This window comes from Eucalyptus grandis, chromosome 2, assembly GCF_016545825.1.
Source record: "Eucalyptus grandis isolate ANBG69807.140 chromosome 2, ASM1654582v1, whole genome shotgun sequence".
Taxonomy (NCBI): domain Eukaryota; kingdom Viridiplantae; phylum Streptophyta; class Magnoliopsida; order Myrtales; family Myrtaceae; genus Eucalyptus; species Eucalyptus grandis.
This window is the reverse complement of record NC_052613.1, coordinates 9905193-9928639: the sequence shown is the minus strand read 5'-3', so window position 1 is coordinate 9928639 and position 23447 is coordinate 9905193. Positions and strand designations below refer to the sequence as shown.

The window sequence follows — 23447 nt, the reverse complement described above, 5'->3', positions numbered from 1 at the left end:
TGGTCGGTTTTCTTTACCTAATAATGTTCTGGTCGTTCCACAAATTGAGAAAAATCCATTATCAATCTCTCCATTGACGAGAGATTGATGACGGTGATTTTTCTATTTGGGACTCCAGGACACATCAGGTAGGACACATCGGGTATTGCTCACGAGAACTAATTGTCGAGTATTGTATATGAATAAGGACCCACATTCCAGGGCATTCTTTTTCTCGAAGAAAGAAGGCTGCGGATGAACTTACATGGCATCTCCAATTAGGCCATCTAGATAGTTGTATTTTTACAGCTTTTGCGGTAAGATGATTCGATTTCGATTAATAAATCTACTAGCACTTTACGTACAAGTTGTCAAATTAGTAAAAGTTTGAGATTGCCATTTTCTTTGTCTAATTCTCGATGTTCCCATCCATTGAAGGAAATACATTGTGATCTTTGGGGACCGAGCCCAATTCCTTCAATACCAAAAATTCAATATTGTGTGCCTGATACTGTTGATTGTATCTTTTGCAGCGAAAGTCTTATTTTTTTTAGACTTTCCTTATCATTCAAGAAATTAGTTGAAAATTGGCTTGATAGGAAAATTAAACTTTTTCAATCTAACGGATGAGATGAATTGATGAGCAAGAAATTTTCTCACGTATCTTTGTGAATGCAGCATACAACAACAATTCTCTTGTCCAAGTATACCCGAGCAAAACCATGTTTCTGAGAGGAAACATGACACATTGTTGAACTTGGGCTCGCTACATAATTTGAAGCATTTATGCCACTCAACTATTGGGTGGAAGTGTTTACAACAACAAATTAGTTGATAAATATGCTTCCTTCAACTACTTTAGGCAACCGAAGTCCGTACCCAGCCTTATTCAAGAAAGACCCTGATTACTTTGAGTTTTTTGCTCTCGTTGTTATCCCTATTTACGCAACTGCATAATGAACAAATTTGACAATTGTTCTCTATCGTGTGTATTTTTGGGATACATTGAAAAGCACAAAAGATATAGTTATCTTCATCAATCTACCAGTCATGTTTATATATCTCAACATGCTATTCTTTATGAGCATTATTTTTCACTTGTCTCTTCTTCTCAAGTTACTGCTATGATTGAGGGGGAACTATAGCAGTGAAATTTAATTTCAAGTACATTTCAAACAAATGCTTCTTGTGATCATTGGACTATGACCCGATCTCATCCATAGGTTGGTCAAAATGGTTGTTCACCAACAAATCTCGACTCTACAAGTAAACATGCATATCTGTACGTTGAGATAGAACCAGATTCTAATGCTTCATCTGCTATTCTCTTTTATCATGTACCACAACCAGCGAAGAGTGAATTTTTAATTATGTCTCAATTTGAAACTTCCACATCCTTAGTGCATCCCATGGTTACATATTTGAAAGGCTGGGATCTCGAAGCCAAACCCCAAAGTATGCCAATAGAGCAGTATCATCATTCCCTCTTGAGCTACACACTATCCATTCAACCTTAAAACACCCAATTTGGCTATGCTTGAGGAGTTGGATGCTCTTACAATCAACAAAACATGGGAACCCGTTCCCTGTTATCCCTTAATGAATGTGTTTGGATGTAATTGGGTGTACAAAGCACAGCCACATACTGATGGTTTACTTGACCGATTGAAAGCTCAACTTGTTGCAAAAGGCTTTCATCAAGAGGATGGCGTTGACTTTTTAGAAACTGTTAGTCCGGTAATCAAACAAGTCACAGTTCACATTGCCCTTTTTTTTTATTATTATTGTTCGGAATTAGAAAATTTGCCAAATAGAAGTCGAGAATGCCTTCCTACACAACGATCTTGATGTTCTTATCTATATGAAATAAGCATCGGATTTCCATCGTTCATTTCATCCTGACCATGTCTGCTTACTCCTGCGTGCACTATAAGGCCCCACACAAGTTCCCAAGGCACGGTTGAACAAGTTTAGCTATTTTCTTTTCTAGCATGAATTTTTCTGCAGCACTGCTGATCCAATATATTTGTTTATTCATTGTGGTCATATTTTTCTTTTGCTTTACACGGATGATAAAGTCCTCACTAGTGATTTCTCAAAATTACTAAACCATCTTATGCACACATTTGGTCAAGTGATTTCCATGAAAGATCTTGGCGCTCTTCATTTTTTTTCTTGGGAATTGAAGTCAATCGTACCACCAATGGACTCTTTCTCTCATAAATATGCCTTGGATATTTTGAATCGATCACCAATGGGGTTATATAAGCTGATTACTACTCCAATTGCTGCCAAGCAACTAGCACTCAAATATGGTGATAAGCCCTCTGTTGATCCTTCCCATTTATAAAGTAGTGTAGATGCTTTTTAGTACCTTAATCTCACTTGTCCGGATCTCTCACTTGCAGTCAACATAGTTTGCCATAACTCACTATCAGATGGTAAAACATATTATGCGATATGTTCGCGATACTTTACACCTTGGGCTTTGCATTTGGTCTCGTAGTTCTCTTGATTTATTGGCTTTGTTGATACATACTAGATTTGGTGACCCAACGACATCAAAAAGCAAAAAATTAGAATAATTGCAGTGCAGAATCTTCTACCAATTAGCATAGAGATAATACATCAAGCAAAGCATTCATGAGTTGATCATTTGGAGATCTTTTTTTATTTATTTTTTATTCAATTTCTGGGTTGATTAAATTGTTATCTTTCATCTTTAACTTTCACCTAATTGTAGATGATGATATCTCTATTTATAAGGTATAACATATCAATGAAAAGCAATGCTTTGTTGACTGTATTCTTTGGTTTTGTTGAATAGATCCACTCAAACACTAAATCAATCTCATAGAGTCATGTAGCTCGAACTTTTTCCATTCTAAAGAATAATGCAAATTAGCGTATGTGCCCCTTAATATATTTATGTGAAGCAATGTCTTGAAAATCATACCAAACAGGAGTAATCGGTTCTCGGTCCCGTCCAATTAAATCAATCACTATTTTTTTTCATGTTTCCATCTAGATATCTTATTGTCCAACACATGACCAAGAACAAATGCAAAGCTCAAGACAAATCCTATGCTTCCATTTGGATATCTTATTGTCCAATTACATGCTCTTATTTCCTCATAAACAATGAACTAAGCCCACTATTTTTTTTTAAAGAAATAAAAACAATAATAAAAAGCATATGTAGTTGGTCTAGTTCGGTTCTTCCTTGGAACTAGGAAATGAACCATCCGAACACCAATTATATTTTTAAGAACTAGGAATCAAATTGACACTCTCGAGAATCGATCCAACCGACCAATTCCGTCCAATCCAAGCAGTTCCCGGTTCGAGCGGTCATTTTACGTACCCTATATCCATGAGAGCAACAATAGGCAGTTTAAACCAAACAACCAAATGACTTGAAAAATAACTAGTATATAAAGTATGGTCAAGTTAGTAAAATCGCCTCCATCCATTTTGGAGGTCATGGGGTGGAATCTCACCATGTGTTTGTTTGAACCTTTTATTATAAACTTAGTCGTTTTCTAATTATAGGACAAAAGCTCTATTCAATTCCAATCGTAAAGTGAATGAATGGTGTTCAAGAAATTAGAGGTTCGAACCATACCCTCTACAACACTACTTACTTTGTGAAGTTCAACAATTATTCAAAATAGACTGGTCCGATCTAATTCATACCAAAACAGTTTGACCAATAAGGCCAATTTTGGTCGATTTTGATTAACTTATCTAAGGTAAAAGGATGTGAACCGGATCGGTGACTTGATGGATACCAAGTTGAACTGGCCGGTACAACCCAAATTTCGAAAATAGTCATGAAAGGCACTAACTAAGGAAGCCAGGCAACCAACATCCTCGACATGTTCCACATCTTAAAATCCCCCCATCCAACCTCGCCCATTTTGCGCTTCGGGCCAAGCGGGGTCGATCAAGATTGGATGGGCCCCATCAAGGTCCCTGGACAGCAAATAGGATGCACCTCTACAATTTCCACAAGAAGCACCAAAGAATCATCAAACATACACGCAGCGCTATGAAGCCATCACGTGCCGAGTTGAGTCTTTAGCTTCTACGCATAAGACATCTCGTGCGCATCATGTCTGATGGTGCCCCTCACCAATCGAGCTGACGCAATCCCCCTTCGGGTTCTTTTTTTTTTTTTTTTTGTGGTTGCCGCTGGAAGTACGTGTTTATCGCGATTATTAAGGTTAATGTGTTTATTTAAGAAGAGATCAATGAATCTAATCCATCTTCTATGGTGGGGAGTACCCCCAAGGCCAAAGGGTCCGCCTGCATTGGCTCTCTTGGGTTTCATTCCTGACCAACAGCCTCCTCGTATCTGAAACAATAAGCAAAAGCCCTTCCGCTTTATGTTTTTTTCTATTTATTTTTTAATTTCCTTGTTTTCTATTTATTTTTCCAGGGCTTACACGTGGAAAGGGGGAGGGTTGCTTTGACCGTCCGCCGCTTCAGATTCAGATGGGAAAGCGTCGCGTGGGGGCGCGGGGCCGGCGCACATGCCCCCGTGGATGCGCACGTGCGCACTCCCATTCACGTAGCTCCGGTACATTTTGCACAAAATTGCATGGCGTTGGCCAGCTCATACCCGGGCCCCACTTCCCCCCATTCCTCACTGGCCAATGGCCACTCCTCCCAACGACCCAACTGTTTTCCTCTTATAATAATTATAATAATAATAATAATAATAATCATAACAGTCATAATGAGAATGAAAAAAAGAAAATGAAGAAGATAACATTAGACATTTACATGATTTAAAAACTAAGTTAAGCATGTATCAAAAAAGTCATATTGAATAAATTAAAAGTTCGAGATTATATTGAACAAGTTAAAAGTTTAAAAACTATATAAAAAATTTAATCAAAGTTAATGAACTATTTATGTCGTCACACCACTTTTAAATCCAAGATTAGAAGCTCACCTGAATCTTTATCTTTGGCTTGTTTAGGAGATCATTGCCCAAAACAATTTGAACATGGTTGGTGAGAGAGGAAAGTTTCTCCAATCAAATCCTTCTTGGCCTAAGAATACGAAAAAATTGATTAAATTTACTCAATCTTTTTTTTTTTTATCTTGAATTAGGATGAGATCATGCCATGGGCAAAGACCCATAACTGTCGAGCTCCTACAGTCCCAACCTTCTCAAATAACTTCATGCTAAATTGTTTTACGGTATCTCTTGCTTCTTTGGTTAGTTCATTACAAGCGGTGTTCATATGCACTATCATTATTTCTCTCGAGCCATCAATTTTTTTACTGGAAGTATGTGGTTGAATAGGGTTAAATCGGCCTGAAGAAACTATTTTGGACCACCCGCTTAAATTTGGCTTTCGGATTTTTCATTTACAAAGTGATGATGTTGTCAAAACACATTATTAAGTAGAGAATAGCACTTGCCATATCTCCTTATCTTCAATATATTTTTTTGCATTTAATTTTGTGAAATGAACTTGTAAATTTTCATAATCTTTGCTTGGCAAATGTCTTCTCTAGATAGGCTGCAAAGTGCAATCTTTTCTTTAGATAGAAAAGCATCCTATCCAATCATCCAAGATGCCATGTTTGAAACTGTTTTTGATCTTCTTTATAGATACATTATTGCTTGGCTTTAGAATTTGCTTGATCTTCACTATTTCCATAATCTTCCTTTTCTTTTCCTTTTTTCACTAAAATACGTCATTTTTTTTATGTTAACTGATCAAATTCACCTCGATAACACATCTTTTTAGGCAAATTAATGATGTACGAATTATTACTTTCCTATCTCGATCTATTTTGAAATTTCCTTTTCCGTCCTTTCGTGGACCTCATTCGAAGAAAACAATTTATTTATTCAAATCCATATTCAGCTAGAGGAATTTTGATTCCTTGGTTCGTTCCCGTCTGTATGCAGAAATCGAAACTAAACTAGATTTGGATAGGAAAAAAACAAAGAGCAAAGAATCTAGACTAAACTAATTTTACTGTACAACTATGAAGAAATTAATAAATATTGCTCGTGAACTATGTCCTCGAATTTTTTTGCGTTTCGTCAGTAAACATAAGTTTGAGTGCCAAGATTTTATAACCAGATTCGGACTTCTACCGACATCGCTTAAAATAGATTAAAGAACAAACGGACAATTTCCCAACAACCTAAATTAACAACATTATCAAGATTAAAGAACAAACGGACAATTTTCTAGCCACTCAAATTAACAACGTTATCAATTTAAATCCATGATTGGATATCACGTAGAATTAAAAGACGTCTTTATACTTTTACCGATTCGAGAACAATTCTCGGAGATAATTTAATTGATTCACTTTGGAGACATAGCACAAATATGGTACGGAAGATATTAAATCAAATGTTGTTATTAAATATAATTTTATCAATGGGCATGATAAAAAAAAGTGCGATTTAGTTTTTTAAAAAAATGGACGTGAAAATAGCTGGCTACGTTGCAGATATTCAATGAATTATTAATTAGCTTCGAGACTTTAATTTATTAATTAGTAAAATACCAGCCAATGGAAATAAAGTGGGGCCCACCTTGAACGTGCATGGAGACTATCTGTCCGGTCCAGTCCCGAGAAGAACTTCCTTGGACTCCAAAAAGCGACGATCCGCGTCGCCCTCTTTCTATTTTACCCCCACCAAACGCCCGACCCCGACCCCGATCCCTCCACCCCCACCACCGCCGGCGATGGATCCACCCCTCTCCCGCCGCTCCCCGCCGCCACCGCCGCCGTCGCCGTCGCCACCGCCACCAGTATCCCCTCTCCTACCCGGACTCCCTCGACTCCCCCTCCTCCCCCCCGCGATGCCGCCTCCGCCGCAGCCCACGACGACCTTCTCCCGCCGAAGCTCCGCCTGATGTGCAGCTTCGGCGGCCACATCATCCCCCGCCCCCACGACAAGTCCCTCTGCTACGTCGGCGGCGAGACCCGCATCGTGGTGGTGGACCGCCACGCTTGCCTCGCCGACCTCTCCGCCCGCCTCTCCGGCACCCTCCTCCGCGGCCGCCCCTTCGCCCTCAAGTACCAGCTCCCCTCCGAGGAGCTCGACTCCCTCATCTCCGTCACCAACGACGAGGACCTCCTCAACATGATCGACGAGTACGACCGCGCCGCCTGCCCCTCCTCCTCCCCGCTCCGCCCCTCCCGCCTCCGCCTCTTCCTCTTCTTCACCAAGCCCGAGACCGCCACCTCCATGGGCACCCTCCTCGACGACTCCAAGTCCGAGACCTGGTTCGTCGACGCCCTCAACAACGCCGGCATCCTCCCCCGCGGCATCTCCGACTCCGCCACCACCATGGACTGCCTCGTCAACCTCGACCCCAGCGGCGAACCCCAGAACGATCTCGAAGCCCAGGTCGAAGATCACCACAACAACAACGCCGCCGCCGCGGACGACGGCAGCGGCGGCAAGCAAGTGAAGGCCGTGCAGGACGTGCATTTCGCAATGCCCGACTCGCCAGTGGTGGAGAACTCCTCCTCCTCCTACGGATCGTCGTCGTCCTCGCCCTCCATGTCGAATCTGCCTCCGATAAGGGTCCGGGTCGATCAGAGAGGCGTCGGGATCGAGGACCAATTCGCCCACATGAGCATCGCCGCCGCGGGCCATCCATACAGGCACGATGACATCTATGGGGCCTTCTCGGCTCAGCCGCCGCCGTTCCCGGCCGGGATCATGGCAAGCGTGGCGGCGAGCGCGGGCATGGCGAATCAAGCCGGCGCCTGCGGCGACAGCATGAGCAGCAGGGGCCCGTCGGACGACGAGAGGTCGGATCAGGGAGCGCCGCCCGCGGCGTTCCGGAAACCGCCGCTGCCGATGCTCCAGACCGCGCAGGCTCAGCCGCCGCACCAGAAGTCCGCGGCCGCCTACAATTTGCCGTCCCCTGATTCAGTCGCTAGGTACGGTTTCTTGAAATTATTTTATGTTGGATTTTTCAATAATCAATTAAGATAACTTAGATCTCTTGTCTTGATTGAAACAATCTTTCAATATGAATATTTCGTGTCCTATGCGAGATGGCGATCCATACATAAAAAATAAAATTTGGGATAATGAAATATAAAATTTTTGTTCTTATACCAAAAAAAAAAAAAAAAAAAACCTAGAATCTTACAAGATGGTTCAACAAATTGGATGTGATTATGCAGTGACAGCAGCATTGCATCCGCATGCTCTCTGTCAAGGCCCATGTACTACGAAGATCAGGCTCACGCTGGGCTCAAGGAACAGAGGAGCGGGGCGTTCAGCCCGACCGACCCTGCCGACCCGGCCCACCAGCCCCCGATCCCGCAGGCGGCGGATCCCGGCTACGCCCCGCCCCCGCCTTCGGATCATCTGCCTCCGTTGCCCCCGCAGCCACAGCAGCCGCAACAGCAGCAGTATGTGCACATGAGCACGCATTACATCCCACACCCGCACCAGCACCAGCACCAGCACCAGAGCCAGAGCCCGGTCCTGGTCTCATCATACTACCCGGTCTATCAGACGCAGTCGCAGCAGCAGCAGCAGCTTCACCACCCGGTGTACATGATGCCCGACGGGTCGATGGTGGGCCAGGCCAGGCCCTTGCCGTCTTCTAGCCCGGCGGGTGGCTATAAGGACTTGACCCCGCCGATCTACCACTCGAAGGCGCCCGCCCAAGTGACGCCCGAGATGGCGTCCGGCATGTACAGCTCGTACATGGCCTCGCCTCAGCAGCTGATACAAGTCTCGGCTGGGCAATACCAGCAGCAACACCCGGGCATGATGGCGCAGATCAATCAGCAGCCCCAAACTACTGCCGCCGCCGCTACTCCTGCGGCGGCTAACAACTACGCAGCATTTGACTACTCGTACTCCGCGCAGGACCTGGCGTACTTCGCCCAGCATCAGGCTTCCGTGATGCCCCCTCAGTACCAGAACTTGGCGACTGCCGCCGGCACGATGGCGGACGCTCCGAAGCAGCCCTCCGGCGACATCGCCAAGCAACAAATCATGACATCGCAACAGCTTTGAAACGTGGCAGGAAATTCGAAACGTTGGTTTCTCCATGTAAAACTATCAACTATGTCCATTGCATTGTTTCTTTCTGCCTATGTTCAGCAAATTAATAAAAAGGATTAGATTGTTCTTCCTTCTGTCATTTGTTGAGGAAGAAGGGGGGGCTGGTCTGATTGCTCGATAGCCCGGCGTATCACGCGGACCATACTAGGCTAGTCATAGCTTGATGAAGATCTACCTTTGTTTTTCTTTCATTTTTGACTCAACCTAAGACCTAACCCATATGAAAACCCGTACTGAAGTGATAGCTAGGTTTGGTTTAGGTTTTTAATTTTTATTCTTCCTCCTTCTTCCCTTCACATCCTTTTGTGAAGGTCAAGCCTCACTCAACCATGATGAAGCACAGGAGAGCCTTGCCAGTGGCCAGCGAGCTCAAGGCGACCTCACCACGGGTCAGCGAGGTTGCCGGCCTCAGTGATGGCCGGCTAGGAAAAGAAGAAAGGAAGAGAAAAATGAAAGAAATGAAAGGGAAGAAATGAAAAACTTGTTTCTTGAGTTATTCTTGCAACAAATATATATATAAAATATATATATATATATATATTTGTTTTCTATTTCCGTTCCAAATTTATTCTCAAGAACAAATTGTTCTCGGATTTAAAATATTACCAAACTTATTTCTATTCCATTTCTATTTTAAGGAAAAAAAAAATAGAAACGCTTGTTCCCGAAAGCGTTATCAAACGCTCTATTAGTGTTTAGGCTTCCTTTTGTTGTTTAATAAATAATATCTCAACCAAACCTACACCTTCCATAACCAATATAAAATAACCCTAACACGTTATAATCCGAATTGTCATGAAGGATAGAATCAAAGCTTGAGTGTTGACAACTATGGACATGACTTTGGAGATTTGAACATCCATGGACACATCGAGACATGGTCTATCATGAAGAGCGGAATGACCATGGATGATGGCTTCGGTAGAGTCGATGAAGAGAAGGAGGCCGACCTGCTAGTAAATTTGATCTGCAAACCTGCTAGTGAAGGTGAGGGGATAGTGGGGAAGAGAGCAAGGGAGGAGGCAGAGGTGTTGAGGCTTGGATGGCATATGTTTAGTGTTTAGACTTCCTTTGATTGTTTAGTGAATAATATCCCAAACGAACCGTCAAGATATCCATTACCTTTTCACTTTACCCCAATTGAAAAAAAAAAAGGATCCCAAAGAATCGATCTTTCTTTTAGTATCCCCTGTTCCGGTCATGGAACAGATGAAATAAATCAAAAAATGTATTTTTGCTCAAGAATGAAAGACCTACTTCGGAAGAACTCAAAATTTTTAATTTAGGTCGGTTAGATGGCCTATGCAGGTACTTTTGACACCATTATGCCTAATAGCATAAATGCATATCAATTTTGGGTCAAGGTCACGTGTACCTACGCCAGATGAAGATCAACCGATCTTCTAACTAGTGAATTATAATTATAGACATCATTCACATTTATTTAAAACTTATCAAATTAGCCCTCACCTACATTTAATTTTAATTAAATTACATTTGAATGGTATCCACTTTTATGAGACGCTAGTAAAAAACATGGTTGAATGAAATTCTATCGCAACGATAGGTGTTGACAAAGCACCTTTCAAAATGTATAATGTGAAGAGTCTTTTGTTGAATCTTGGACATGAAACAAGATCCGACAAAAATTAAAAGTACGAAGATCAAAGCTAATCACAGGCAGCCGTATAAAATGGTATTGGAATGTAAAAATAACAAAAAAGACAGAATCGAATAATTGATAGTTGTTGATTGATTGGCGGTCCATGCTCGAATTATAAACATAACACTTATAAATACTAGTGATGAATAGAATAAACATCTTACGTGTTACAAAAGACCCACTACTCGCCCATCATGGGATCACCACTCACTTCACATCAACGATTACTTCCGGAGCTGGTAATTCCTCTTCCTAATCACGTATGATCTAAAAAGATCGTGCTAGCTTCACGAGCAAATGGGCCGCTATGGCTGTACCCACGATTGCTGACTCCATGACCTTGAATATGTCTTGTCTTCGATCCATCCATCCATCTTCACTTCAACTTCGGTTCCTTCGTTGGCACTCGTGGCCCAACAACACCGAGCAATTTTCTCTCGCATCAAGTATTTTTTTGGTAAAGGCAAGCATAAATTTTTTTTTTTGTAAAGGCAAGCATAAATAAATAGAGAAAGCCAATATACACAAAATCTAGCACCAAAAACTTTCACTCATAATGCGAACATACAGAATGAATGGAAGAGAGCCAAAGTAAAAACAAGTAGAAGGAAAACACAATGAACACCGGAAGCACAAGCCTAGGCAAAAACGCCAGTAGGCAGAGAAAACAACCCAGCAAACCACCTCTCACATCAAGTATTGGCAACTTCTCATTGGCTTTGTCGATCGCCGAACATGGACTTGGTCATTTTTTTTTTTTTTTTTGTGTCAAGTTTGAAGAGAGGGAAAAATATAACTGTTATATATCTAGAAAGAGACATTATAAATATCATAATTTTGGTATGATAGTCACTTAAATATCATAACTTTTTTTGATCATTTAAGCATCATAACTTTTAAAAATGTTCACTTACAAGTGGTACGCCACGTTGGATTTCATGCACTTCAATAAAAAAATTTATTGAACCTTTTTTAAGAAATTATGACATTTAAGTAACTAAAAGAAAATTATGATACTTAATCAAGCGCTGGAGAATCATGATATTATGGCATCTTTATCCACGTTATCCACGTTGAGAATTAGAGCAATCAAACGGTTGGATATTTTCGAAAAGAACTTCTGATGCTAATTCCGCCAACTCAGCCGAAATAATCAAATATCCTCCCATCTTTTCCATCTCCATTTCTCTCTCTCTCTTTAAAAAATCAAACACGAAAGATGGACCCCACCGCCCCTCACCGACTTCTCCTCCTACTATAAATTTCTCCAATTTCTCCGCCAAAAAACCACCGCCCCACGCCACCGCGTAGAAAAAGCAAAAACGCCGCGTCGTCGCCGTCGCCGTCGCTTCAATGCGCGCACCAAGAACTCCGCCGCCAGTCCCGCCGAGCTCCTCGTGATCTCCGCCCGCCGCGAGCCGAAAATGGCGGCCCTCCTCCTCCTCCTCCCGCCGACCCCCGGCCGGTCCTTCCAGAAGCAGGCGCCGCGGCGCCGCCGCCGCCAATCCGTGGGCCCGGCCGCCGCCGCTGCTCCCGGTCCCGCCGGCGAGGCGGCGGCGGCTGCGGGCGGCGCTGGTCGCCGGGGAGAAGCCGGCGATCTGCACGGCCGACGAGCTCCACCACGTCCCCGTGTCCGGCTCCCCGTGGAACCTCGCCCTCTGGCGATACCTCCCTTCGCCGAATGTAGGACCGGCGTCGGTCGTCGTCGCGCGTTTCTTCGTGCTCCTTGTCGTCGTCGTTGTTGATGTTCTGTTCTTGCATGCGCGATTTTGAAGAACGTTGCGATTTTTGCGTGTTCTTTTTGCAGGCGATTCGGAGGAACCACCCGCTGCTGCTGCTATCCGGAGTCGGGACCAATGCGATCGGATACGATCTCTCTCCCGAGGTTAACGTCACCTCCGTTTTCGCCCTTTCGAAAGCATTTTGCCGCATATCCTGAATTCACCTTGACCTTTTGTGATCCAGCCATAGCTTATGAAGCTGGTGCTACTTTCTCTTTTATGTTCCTCCCGGTCGAATTGATATTAGCAGGTGTTTTTATGCTCTATTGGGTAGGATTCTCGATTATCATGGATGGTCCTATTAATTTAGTGTTAAGAAAATTGAAGCGCCCACGTGATGTATGGAGACTAATGGGAATTGATTGAGGCATGGATTGGACATGACAAAATGAATTTATGTACAGAAGGAGGTCATGCTTCGTGCTCTGTCGAGCGGTTGGTGTTTCTGGATTCATTCAATTTTAGCTGATTTTATGGCTGTTCGGATTGTCGGGTGATTTTGTTTCGCAAAAGACTGGGTTATACTAAAGCTATCTGGCCATTTTGATCCCATTGATTATTAATTGCTCGTGATGTGTTGTTCCATCTCTAGAGCAGATGAGTGTTGCATGACAACTTGCTGGAAGCTTGAGTAAGTAGAGAACATGATTTGGACTTCAATCACCGATTGAAGTTTCCTTGCTTCTGCGGCCAACAGCATGTTTGATGGAGTTTATTGCAAGTGCTTATTGCCTTCTTCCTCTAAAGATTTTGTTTTTTTTAATTTCCCATCAAAGCAGCATTGACTTTGCTGATATTGTGGCAAGCCAGTCAAATTTTGCAATGGCTAGTTTGTCACATCTTTTATCTTTAAAGAGGTTTATTTGGAAACGTGATGCTTTGCCAATTTGATGGGCGACTATTAATCACTGCCCTGATAAAACTTCTGCCATGTTCTGCTAGAAATTAATTGTGGGAATGTCTACATTTTTTTCAGTACTTGTGCAATTAAAACGTGCAAAAGCCATTTTACAGCATGTCATCGTTCTACTTCAAAGGACATCAATGATTTTGATTTTTCCAGGCCTCGTTTGCACGGCATATGAGTAGCCAAGGATTCGATACATGGATACTAGAAGTTCGAGGTGCTGGGCTGAGTGCAAGACAAATGGACTATGAAGAGGCTACGCGATCTGTTAACGGGATGTCTGATTGGACAGAATCAGGTAACAAGTATAGTACCCCTGTTCTATCGGCTTCAGGATTGCCATCAACCAGTGCCACTGATTTATTTGCTGCATAAGCCTCTCCATCGAGAGTAACCTTTTTGGAGTTAATTCAGAATTTATCAGGTTTTATGACTGGAGGTTACTTAGGAAGTACTCTGAGAATTAGAAGTAATGCTTCATCCTTAATGTCTTTATTCCCTGATTTCAGTGATGTTAGCTGGGCAAAGCTCTAACATGGTTGGCCAACTGAGGGATTTGAGTCAAAAGCTAGTAGATATCATCAGAAAAGGTCAAAACATGGTCCCACCGCCATTGGTTGGCCTGCAAGAGCGCCTTTCCAGCACATTGGAAGATTTTCAAAAGCAACTGGATGTTATTGAGAATTACGATTGGGACTTCGACCACTATCTAGAGGAGGATGTGCCCACTGCGGTGAGGTGACATTTCTTCATTTTGGAAATCACATTTAACTACTTGGCATTTGATGTGAACGTTCTTTGCCGGAGCTAGGCTAGAATTAAGCTTCTATGTTTGTCCAATATGCAGTGATAGATTAAATTTAATTTGTTGCTTTTATGGTAGATGGATTACATAAGGACTTGTTCCAAATCAAAAGAGAGCAAGTTGCTTGCAATTGGTCACTCCATGGGAGGTATCTTGCTGTATGCCATGCTCTCAAGATACGGTAATCCATCTTCTTGAACTTTATCATTTGCACTTTACATCAACCGACACTGTGAGACATGATTGCTGCAGATCAGGGTGCTAGATCTGTTAGTTAATGAGAAGAATTGCAGTTCTTTTGGTAGCTAATCCTTAACACTTTAAGATCTTATTTATACATATGTCACCAGTATCCTCTCGCCCATTATATGTGCCTTCTCTTATAGGTTTTAAGGGGAAAGATCCTGGGTTGGTGTCAGTTGCTACTCTGGGGTCTTCACTTGACTACACATCCTCGAGATCATCATTGAAATGGCTCTTACCTCTGGCAAGTGACAATAGTTACTTTTCTCTTTTCAAAATTGTTCTGTTTTATTTGATCATTCTATTTATAGTCGTTGCATCTTGAACTAATATTCATTTACTGTGTGCACAGGCTGAACCTGCGCAGGCTCTGAATGTCCCTATCGTTCCTATTGGAGAATTGATTGCTGCAGCTCATCCATTTGCGTCACGTCCTCCTTTCTCATGGTTGAATCTGCAAATTTCAGCTCAGAAAATGATGCCCCCAGAGTTGGTGGAGAAGCTTGTTATGAAAAATTTCGGTAAGTACAACTACGTTTTTCCTCTATCCGTGAAAGTAACCGATTTTCATTTTGCAAGTAGGTATCTTACTTCGTCTGATGAAATTAAGATGCAAGAAATAAACTGAATATGGACAACTAAGAAACGAAGTTTGACGTTTTTGAGATTGTTGTAGGTTGTTCTGCTAGGATAAATTTGTTGTGTGCCATATATTCTACTTAATGATAAATTTTCGGAGACAAGGAATTTTCTCCAAGAAATATTGTCTTTTACATACATATTCAATAAGGACATCTCATGTATTACAGAATGAGGTATTTCACAGATTTCACTTATTGGGCGCAATTGTGAACCTGAAACACAAGCTCTCTTCATATAGTCGTCTTAGTAAGCTAGGATTCAACATCCTGCTCTTACAAAATTGATGAAGGGATGATGAGGCTTTAAACAGTGCTCCAGTTTCTCCTTAATCCACAACATTGGATTTAGTAGCCTTCTGGCCACAATTAATTTTGTAGTCATGAACAGTTTGGTTTGGTACTACAGGAGGTATGAAACTCTGTCATATTTGAATTCCATCTCCTACAGTCGTAGCTCGCCCATTTGATTTGATTTACTCAGCGTATGATTCTCTTCATCAAAACTTCCTCCGTGTATTATGCTAAACAGATCTTCCACAAGCCATTTGGGTGTTTGACCTGTATGTAGGACATATTGTCAACAAATCATTTAATTTACAAGTATTTCGTTGCCTTCTGTGATATGTCATTGGCAATAAGATCTGTGTCAGTGATTAAATCTCGCCAACTTATGCAGGCACAGTTCCTGCGAGGCTTCTCTTACAGCTGACAACAGCATTTCAAGAAGGTGGATTACGTGACCGGAGTGGGACTTTCTTTTACAAAGATCATATAGGTAAATGCAATGTCCCAATATTAGCCCTTGCTGGAGATCTGGATCTCGTATGTCCACCCGACGCCGTATATGGTATGCTATGCTACTTAGTGTAAAACTTCCTCAACTAGTCCATGCATCAACTCTCTGTATCATACTTTTTATACTCTGGCAATGGTAATTCTATGTGGAGCAGAAACAGCAAAGCTTATACCGGAGCGTCTGCTGACTTACAAGGTGGTTGGCGAACCCGGCGGTCCACATTTTGCTCATTATGATTTGGTGGGCGGGGGAATGGTATGGAAGACTCACCATCTCTATTTTTTTAACACCCACTGGTATTCTGCACTTGCATGCCTGTATTTTATGCATTCTTCTATTGGGATTTATGAGTGATGACATTCAATATTCTTCGACTGGTCGATCAATTGTTAGGTCAATTAGACTTGATTTAATAACATCTAACTTATTTCTTCTTGTAGGCACCTACTCAGGTCTATCCATGTATAATCCAGTTCCTCAATCGTCACGACAAGATTTGACTTTTTCCTCTGAATTGATTCATTTGTCCTCAAAGCCCAATATCTAATGCGTAATCCGCAAGGGAGGTGCACGTGATCTGGGTAATGTATATCCATCAGTGGCTGTATAGTGTTGATTTGTAAAATTTTCTCGTACCACTAAAAGTTGTAGAAAAGCTTGTAACAATTCATGAAATGAACATCTTTGTATCTATGTAAGGACATAGAAGTACTTGTCAAATGGTTGGATCTAATCGGATCGATTCGAAAATGGTCTAATTCAAATTGATCCAACTCGTCAAGCTAGTGGGGAAGCTCGGGGGTTGAGTTATGGATGGAGGTGTGAAGGTGGTGGTGAAAATTTGGGTGTCCTCATAAGGGCAATTGTCATAGTATTGTGAAATTGCGAACTAGAGATCGAAGAAAGCCTAATGATGAGAGAAGTAGAACGAATGAAGGGAGAAGATCATGCGTCACGAAATCGAAAAGGAAGAAAGAAAAGACTGGAAAAAAAATAATATTAAAGTGGGTTAAACCTGATCTATTTATTAAATGGGTTGAAAGTAACAGTCCTGATCTATTTATTAAATGGGTTGAAAGCAACCCATCCCCTTACTCGAAAACTTACGCGAGTGGGGATTTTATGGTTGGGTTGAAAGTGAGTTTACAATAGACCTATTAAAACCTATCTATTTTAGACTTTTGCCTTTAAAACCTATGATAACGACTTATACTTTAAGTTTGAGGTGATCAATTCATGGCTCATTTAAAAAATATTGATACCCTGCATGGAAGTGATGTCAATGACCGATGGCCATAGCAGATCCGGGGCTGGCTTAGCCCTTTAAGATCACAAAAACAAACACAGCTTGGATAACTCTCCAAAACTTTGATATTGCCATGTTGGCAAGTTGCAAGATTCATTTATTTCTCATCGATCAGCCAACGTATAGCATTAAATTGGTAAAGCAGAATCGATACGAAACCCAGGAGCAAGATCCAGAATAATCAATGGTTGCGTAACCAGGTCGTTCGAAATTATTGGATTACAGTTGCTTGCACGACAGAGACTCCAAGATCTTGAGATACAGACCGGAGCCCGTCGGCACATACAACACTCATCCTCCAAATGGAGTGTCTAATCCCCTCGGTACAAGAAAACCCTGCAATTACTGAAGGCGAGAGCAATGCAGTGGGGTGAGCAAGAACTAAAGACATGGAATCATCTTTTATTCTAACTTAAGTTGATCGGTTTTGGCGCTAGCACGGCAGTCATTGTAACTTTCTTCTACGGATCTCTTTCCTCTTCCCAAAGGAGACTAGACAAGAGTCACCAAGCAAATCATTTCAGCAAAATACATCCGAAGCATCTGTTGATGAGCCTCAAAGCAAACGAAAGGCGCATGCCATCAGAGAGTATAAATCAGATAAAGTAATCATCAGATTGAAACATCTCAGCCAATTCCGAATCATATATTTAGAATTGAAACGAAAAAAAAAAATGACAAAGGAGAACAAGAGATCAAACTTCAGCAATGAGACCATGGGTGGAGAGAATTGCATAGCGAATGAAAAGAATGGATTCTCCTAATATAGGAAACAAAACCTATACATTTTGGGGGGCTGAGGGAGCAACTGCCAAGGCTTTAAGATTTGCGAGGATTCTAGGACCGAGCCACTGCCTCAGACTTGCAAACCGGGCACGAGTTCTTTTGCCCAAGCCAGTGCTTTATGCATTCCATGTGGTAGCCGTGCCCACAGTTCAACTTCCCGAGCTCGTCACCTACTTCGAACTCTTCCTGCCATCCAGAAATCATTAACGGCAAAGTGAACAAAAAAGATAATCAGGGTAAAGTGACCATAGGATGCGAGTAGATCTATTTTCTTTATATTGTGAAGGCAATTAGAAGGTTTTTTCATCTTACTTGGCAAATGCTGCACTTCCTATCTGCTTTTGCAGAAAAATGACGTGCCAAATCATTCAGATTTGTGAGCTTAATCTTTCTGATGCAGTGAGCTATCTGATCACCTTTGAGGCCAGTATTCACATAGCCAATCCTATCGCCAAGCTCAAGCAATTGCTGTAAGTAACACCCAGAAAAAAGGTGTTGATAAGTAAAACATTGAACATTCAGTTGAGATCGACATGAGCGTCAGATAGAGCTTGTCTTGCAGATAAGTTTACCTCATAAGTCATATTATCAATGTCGAGTCTCCAGCCTCGGTAACGATCAAGTACATCCAACCTTCCTCCCATTAGAAGACTTGTGTGAAGCATCATAATCTGCAAGCACCCAGACGACCAAATCTACATTAATCAACCAACTCAACAACTACTTAAGTAAAATGCAAAGTCTTTATTGGGTACTAGCTTTGAACAGGTCATAGGGACTCTGAAGTCCTGGCACAGATTTGCCTGTAAAATTATCAATAGCATTACCATGTAGATTGTAATTCCCAAGAACTGTGTTAAATTTTCATGAACAGACCCAGGTAACTTCACATGCTTCAAATGATCACTGATCAGCCAAAACCAGCAACAAGTTTCACGCAATCCGTCTCCACTTCCACCCTTGAATTTTCACAAATTTCCTACCCACACATAATGAAATCACCCATATTTTTCCGCTTAAGGTCCCTTTGTACAGCCATCCAGTTAAGCAGCAATTTCAGCATCCATATTTCCTTAGGCAAGACATGGCATGCTTGTGACACTATAACAGTTCCCTTATGAGCATCTTCACTCTCAGGTTAAGTAGGATAAGTTAAAAATAAATAGGACAGAACAAACATAGACAAACAGATTTCTTCAAAGAACATTTTCCAAGGGATGAAGTGAAAACTAAAAGCATATATCCATAGTGCTTGCACAGCACAAGTATGTCTCAGCAATTAATAGTAACAGGCAACTCTAGGTTCTCCAAATGAATATTATTTCAGAAATAACACCATTAATATTTCAGCTGGCTAACAGGTCATCTATATCTTCATTCATGCTTCTCTCTCATCACAGAGGAAAAAGTCAGTTGTCCTGTCCATTTAAGCCGGTCTAGTAAGTAGTCGAGACCTACCGCGTGATATGCGTTGTGTTGTTTCAATTTATGTCTCCAACATTTAACAAAAATGTTCAAGATATAAAGCAACGAAACCAACGAGACTGGCCAGTAACGTGTAGTGTGAGGAGCTTGATGTGGTAAGTGCCATCAAGAACGACCAAGAGATTCAGATAAAACAAAACATAGAAGGGATCATAGCCTCTGTCCTTAAGCAAGCTTTAGACAGGCTCCAGATTTAACAAAATTACACAAAAAACCTAGAAACATGAGAACTTTTTTGCATCTATCCTATTTCCGCACTGCTGATGCATAACTGCCAACACATCCAACCAAATCATCCAACTTCAGAAAATTGACCACTTGTAGTGTCAGAAGTTAGAAAGATGAAGCTTTTCTTCGCTTTGTGGATGCCAAACATAAAGCTTTTGCTTATGCAACCTCGGTACAATATTACTCTAGGCACAAAAGTCGTGCAATTTATGACATGAAACTAACTAGAGGCATCCTTTAATCTCTTCCATCTTGATGCAGGAGGATCCTAAGATAGACACACCCATCCTCCAACAGAAATTCTTTTCTTTTCTTTTTTTTTTTTTTCTTTTCTATGGGGGTGATACACAAGCGGGGTGTCGTGGACAAACGAACCAAGAGAAGAACCCTCAGTCCATCTCCTCACTCAGAAATTACTCAGAAAAGACAAAGCATGATCAAGGGCGAGCGCATCTGAAACAAACCTCAGCTAGGCCTTCAGGCGAAGGATGTCGAATATGGCGGTAGCGCCGAGGTCCAGGCACATATGTTTCCAGCCCTGAGTGAGTAGTTCCGAAGGCGGGGTCAGAATCCAGAATAAACTCTTCTGGATTCACAGTCCGCCTCGAGACGCAAAGTCGCTGTACAAAAGATCAACAAGCATGCCTTAGAAACAATCATTACTGGACCCGAAAGGGTGCAAGAACCAAACTTTTCATCTCCTCGCAGAAGAAAATAACCCACAAGAGGACAGAAACGGCAGAACAGCAAACTATCAAGGAGAAGGCAAGCGATGACCAAGATCACCTTCCACAAGACGTTCGATATTGCATTAAACAAAGTGGGATCACCCAGAAAAGTACGTAAACTTCCACACAGCATACATAGATAAACCCAGAGAGAGATAGAGAGAGACTCTCCCTCTGCCGATCGATCAACCCGGTATGGTGAATAGACAAGAACAGCAAACAGAACCGTGAATATCTCCAAACAAATATGAACCGCGATTATTGTGATCCTATACGAATAACAAGAAAATTCTTCTTTTAAAAGCATCAGCAAATTTCACCTCGAAACGGACAAGATCAACGCCAATCTTTTCAAATCGCCAGTCAAAACACGAGCTTTAACCAAAAACGAAACAAGACGACGATCGGTCCATTCAGTGGGCGGCTTTTTATATGGGCTATTATGGAGGGAGGCAGTGGTGCCTGTGCAATTCACTTACGGAAAGACTTAAAGGAATGGCCTTTTGAACACAAAAGACAAAAACAAATATCACATCGCATAATAGATAAGATTATTTAGCTTATATGAACTTCCCAAAAATTAAAATGCATGAATCCGAACGCAAATGCTGTGACCACGAGAAAAAAAAAAGCCAAAATTAAATATAGGATCATCAAACACTATAGAAATGGAGGAAAATTCAATGAGATCTAAATTCAGGATTTACCTTTTTTCCCCTTTCCCTATATCTAAAGAATGCCAAAAGATTTATTTATTACTCGCTGATACCGAGAGAAAGCAAATCTCTTCATCGAAGAAAAGACCAAAGCACCAATCTTTAGCTCTTTCTCCCGTTCAGAAATAAGTGAAGCATCCATCTTTAGCATTAATTTCATATTTGAAAACCTACCCTCAAGAAAAATCAAGAAATTGATGATAAAAATGAAGAGAAATTGCAATTTTTTTGTACCTCTCTTGGACCAAACTTATCGCCATCAATCGTCCCTCTTGCGGACATGTTCCTCCTGCCGACCACCACACAATCAGCATCAGCAGCTGAGAAGCCAATTCCAGGACCACACCAGGCATCCTCAGCCACGACGCAAGAGGACCCAGAATTGCAACCCCCGAAGCTCGACCCACCACCGTCGACCACCACTGTTGGATTGCCGCCGCCGCCGCCGCCTCTCTTCTGCTTCTTCTTCTTCACCTTCCTCTTCTCCCAATCCGCAGATGCCCTAATCACCGCCGGCACGGAGACCTGCTGCGACGCGGAGGCCGCACACCCGAGTCCCCGGAATCTTGAGGACGCGAAATGCTTCTTCTTGGCGGAGTTCATGGTCGTGGGCATGTGCTCACTGGGGGATTCAGAGTGGAGAAACGAAGAAATGGTGGGTTTCGCGCGGTTTGGAAGGACGAAGGGCGATGGGCTCCGATCTGCAGTTTCTTGAATGGGATTGCAGAGCTGGTTTCTGGGTCTTCTGGGTTTGGTGTGCTCAGAGCTCTCTCCCAAAACAGGCATGATTTCTGTGAGAGAGAGAGAGAGAAAGAGCACGAGAGAGCAAGAGAGAGTGAGGTGGAATATTTGCGGTGATTAAGCTTAGAAGAGAAGAATGAGTGTTGCAGAGAAGAGGGATTCCTTTAGTGGGGAGAGAGAGAGAGAGAGAGGCAGAGGAGTCTTGGAAATTCTTGACCTTGGTTTTGAATTTTCCTTTTCTTTTTTCTTGTCCCCAAGCTTTTGCAATTTCTGTGAGGAAAGATTCAATATTTCTTATTTCTTGGCCATAAAAAGATTTATTTTGGTGATGTTGGGTTGTTGAGTGGGCTACGGTTTGTCTTGTTGCAGGAGATGCGGGGAATTCTTTTGCCAGGAAACAAGAAAGACTGTAGGACTCAGCTGGAACCTGCAAGCTAGCTTTTGCTTTTTCTAAGCTTAACAGATGCCTACTTATCAAAGGGGGAGATAAGGGCCGCTTTCTCTTTATTAAACATAAACATTTACCTTTTCGTTTCAGAAACTTTGAAAATAAAAAAATGACACCTTTTTCTTTCTCGTGCTGGTTGTCTTGTTTGAGGTGGAGGATAAAAGTTGCAGAGGAGTAGAAGACACACTGTGCAAGAAGTCAGATTTGTGCATCAGTGTGGACAGCATTTGACTGGGGCCCCCAGTTCATCATCATCCCAATGTGGCAAACCACAACTTGACAAAAAAAAAATTGCAGCAAAAATAAAAAGGGTCAAAAATGCATAATCAAAGCTTTGCATTTTTCTGCATTGTGGAGGCATTGTCTTGTTCCATTTTTCTCTGCTTTTGCTTGGGGATTGGGATTGGGATTTACAACCATCATAACTTGGCATTTCTCATTAGTCGCCCCAAAACAGTTGTAATCATGTGAGCTGCCAATGTCTTCAGACAAAAGCATCCAATTCAGTGGGGCCCCATCCATGACTCACACAGTTCCACATTCAAAGCCTCTCTCTTTCTGACCAAAATAAAAAGACTCTCTCTCTCCCTCCCTCTCTCTCTCTAGCCTCAACATGAGCTATTTGCAATGCCCAAAAAGTCCTCTCTTCTCTCCTTATTTTTTTCACCAATATGCTTGCTGATAGACCAAGTTAAACTGGCACGTGAATGTATTGGGATGATAGATAGCTTGAAGAGGAAGGATGGTTTGAAGATGAAGCAAAACAGCATTTGGAAGTTTTCGCATTGGTGTGATATGTGAATTTTAGAGATGCAAAAGAAGCATGACAATGCAGGTGCAGGGGACGAGGGCTGTTAGTGCCTCCAAAACCTACATAGGGTTAAGCCATGATCCGTGATTGCTTCTAGAACCGATCAAGTGGGCAGATCTCAGAATATCCATACTGTTCATACGGCTAGACTTTTCCATATATAGAGTATTTTTTTTATTGGCTTGCCTACCTATGTCACGAGGAGCCCTAACTAGGTCTAGATTGGCCAAACAAGATGTAAAACCGCCGATCGAATCACATCATGGTGTTTGGTTGAAAATTAACTGATGGATAGATTAAA

At 42.1% G+C, this 23447-nt stretch overlaps 3 protein-coding genes across 3 annotated transcripts; 2 read left to right on the top strand and 1 right to left on the bottom strand.

The window, feature by feature from the left end:
• The first annotated feature begins 87 nt into the window (after window positions 1-87).
• On the top strand, window positions 88-9135 carry LOC104434451 (trithorax group protein osa-like). The gene is made up of 3 exons (XM_039306754.1): window positions 88-128; window positions 6589-7917; window positions 8167-9135. Exons 1-3 carry the CDS (start codon window positions 88-90, stop codon window positions 9011-9013), a joined length of 2217 nt encoding a protein of 738 aa, XP_039162688.1. The 3' UTR covers window positions 9014-9135.
• Window positions 9136-9960: 825 nt separating this feature from the next.
• LOC104421893 (hypothetical protein) lies at window positions 9961-16655 on the top strand. Its single transcript, XM_010034046.3, has 11 exons — window positions 9961-10089; window positions 12126-12407; window positions 12532-12609; window positions 13569-13710; window positions 13922-14145; window positions 14296-14398; window positions 14604-14704; window positions 14813-14981; window positions 15778-15948; window positions 16052-16152; window positions 16338-16655. Exons 1-11 carry the CDS (start codon window positions 9961-9963, stop codon window positions 16395-16397), a joined length of 1560 nt encoding a protein of 519 aa, XP_010032348.2. The 3' UTR covers window positions 16398-16655.
• Window positions 16656-17793: 1138 nt separating this feature from the next.
• Window positions 17794-22355, bottom strand: LOC104421887. The gene is made up of 6 exons (XM_039306309.1): window positions 22061-22355; window positions 21381-21987; window positions 20167-20322; window positions 18562-18660; window positions 18302-18457; window positions 17794-18175 (listed from the first exon to the last, which is right to left on the bottom strand). The coding sequence occupies exons 2-6, from the start codon at window positions 21930-21932 to the stop codon at window positions 18041-18043; spliced, it is 1098 nt and encodes a 365-aa protein (XP_039162243.1). The 5' UTR covers window positions 21933-21987; window positions 22061-22355; the 3' UTR covers window positions 17794-18040.
• Window positions 22356-23447: the final 1092 nt, after the last annotated feature.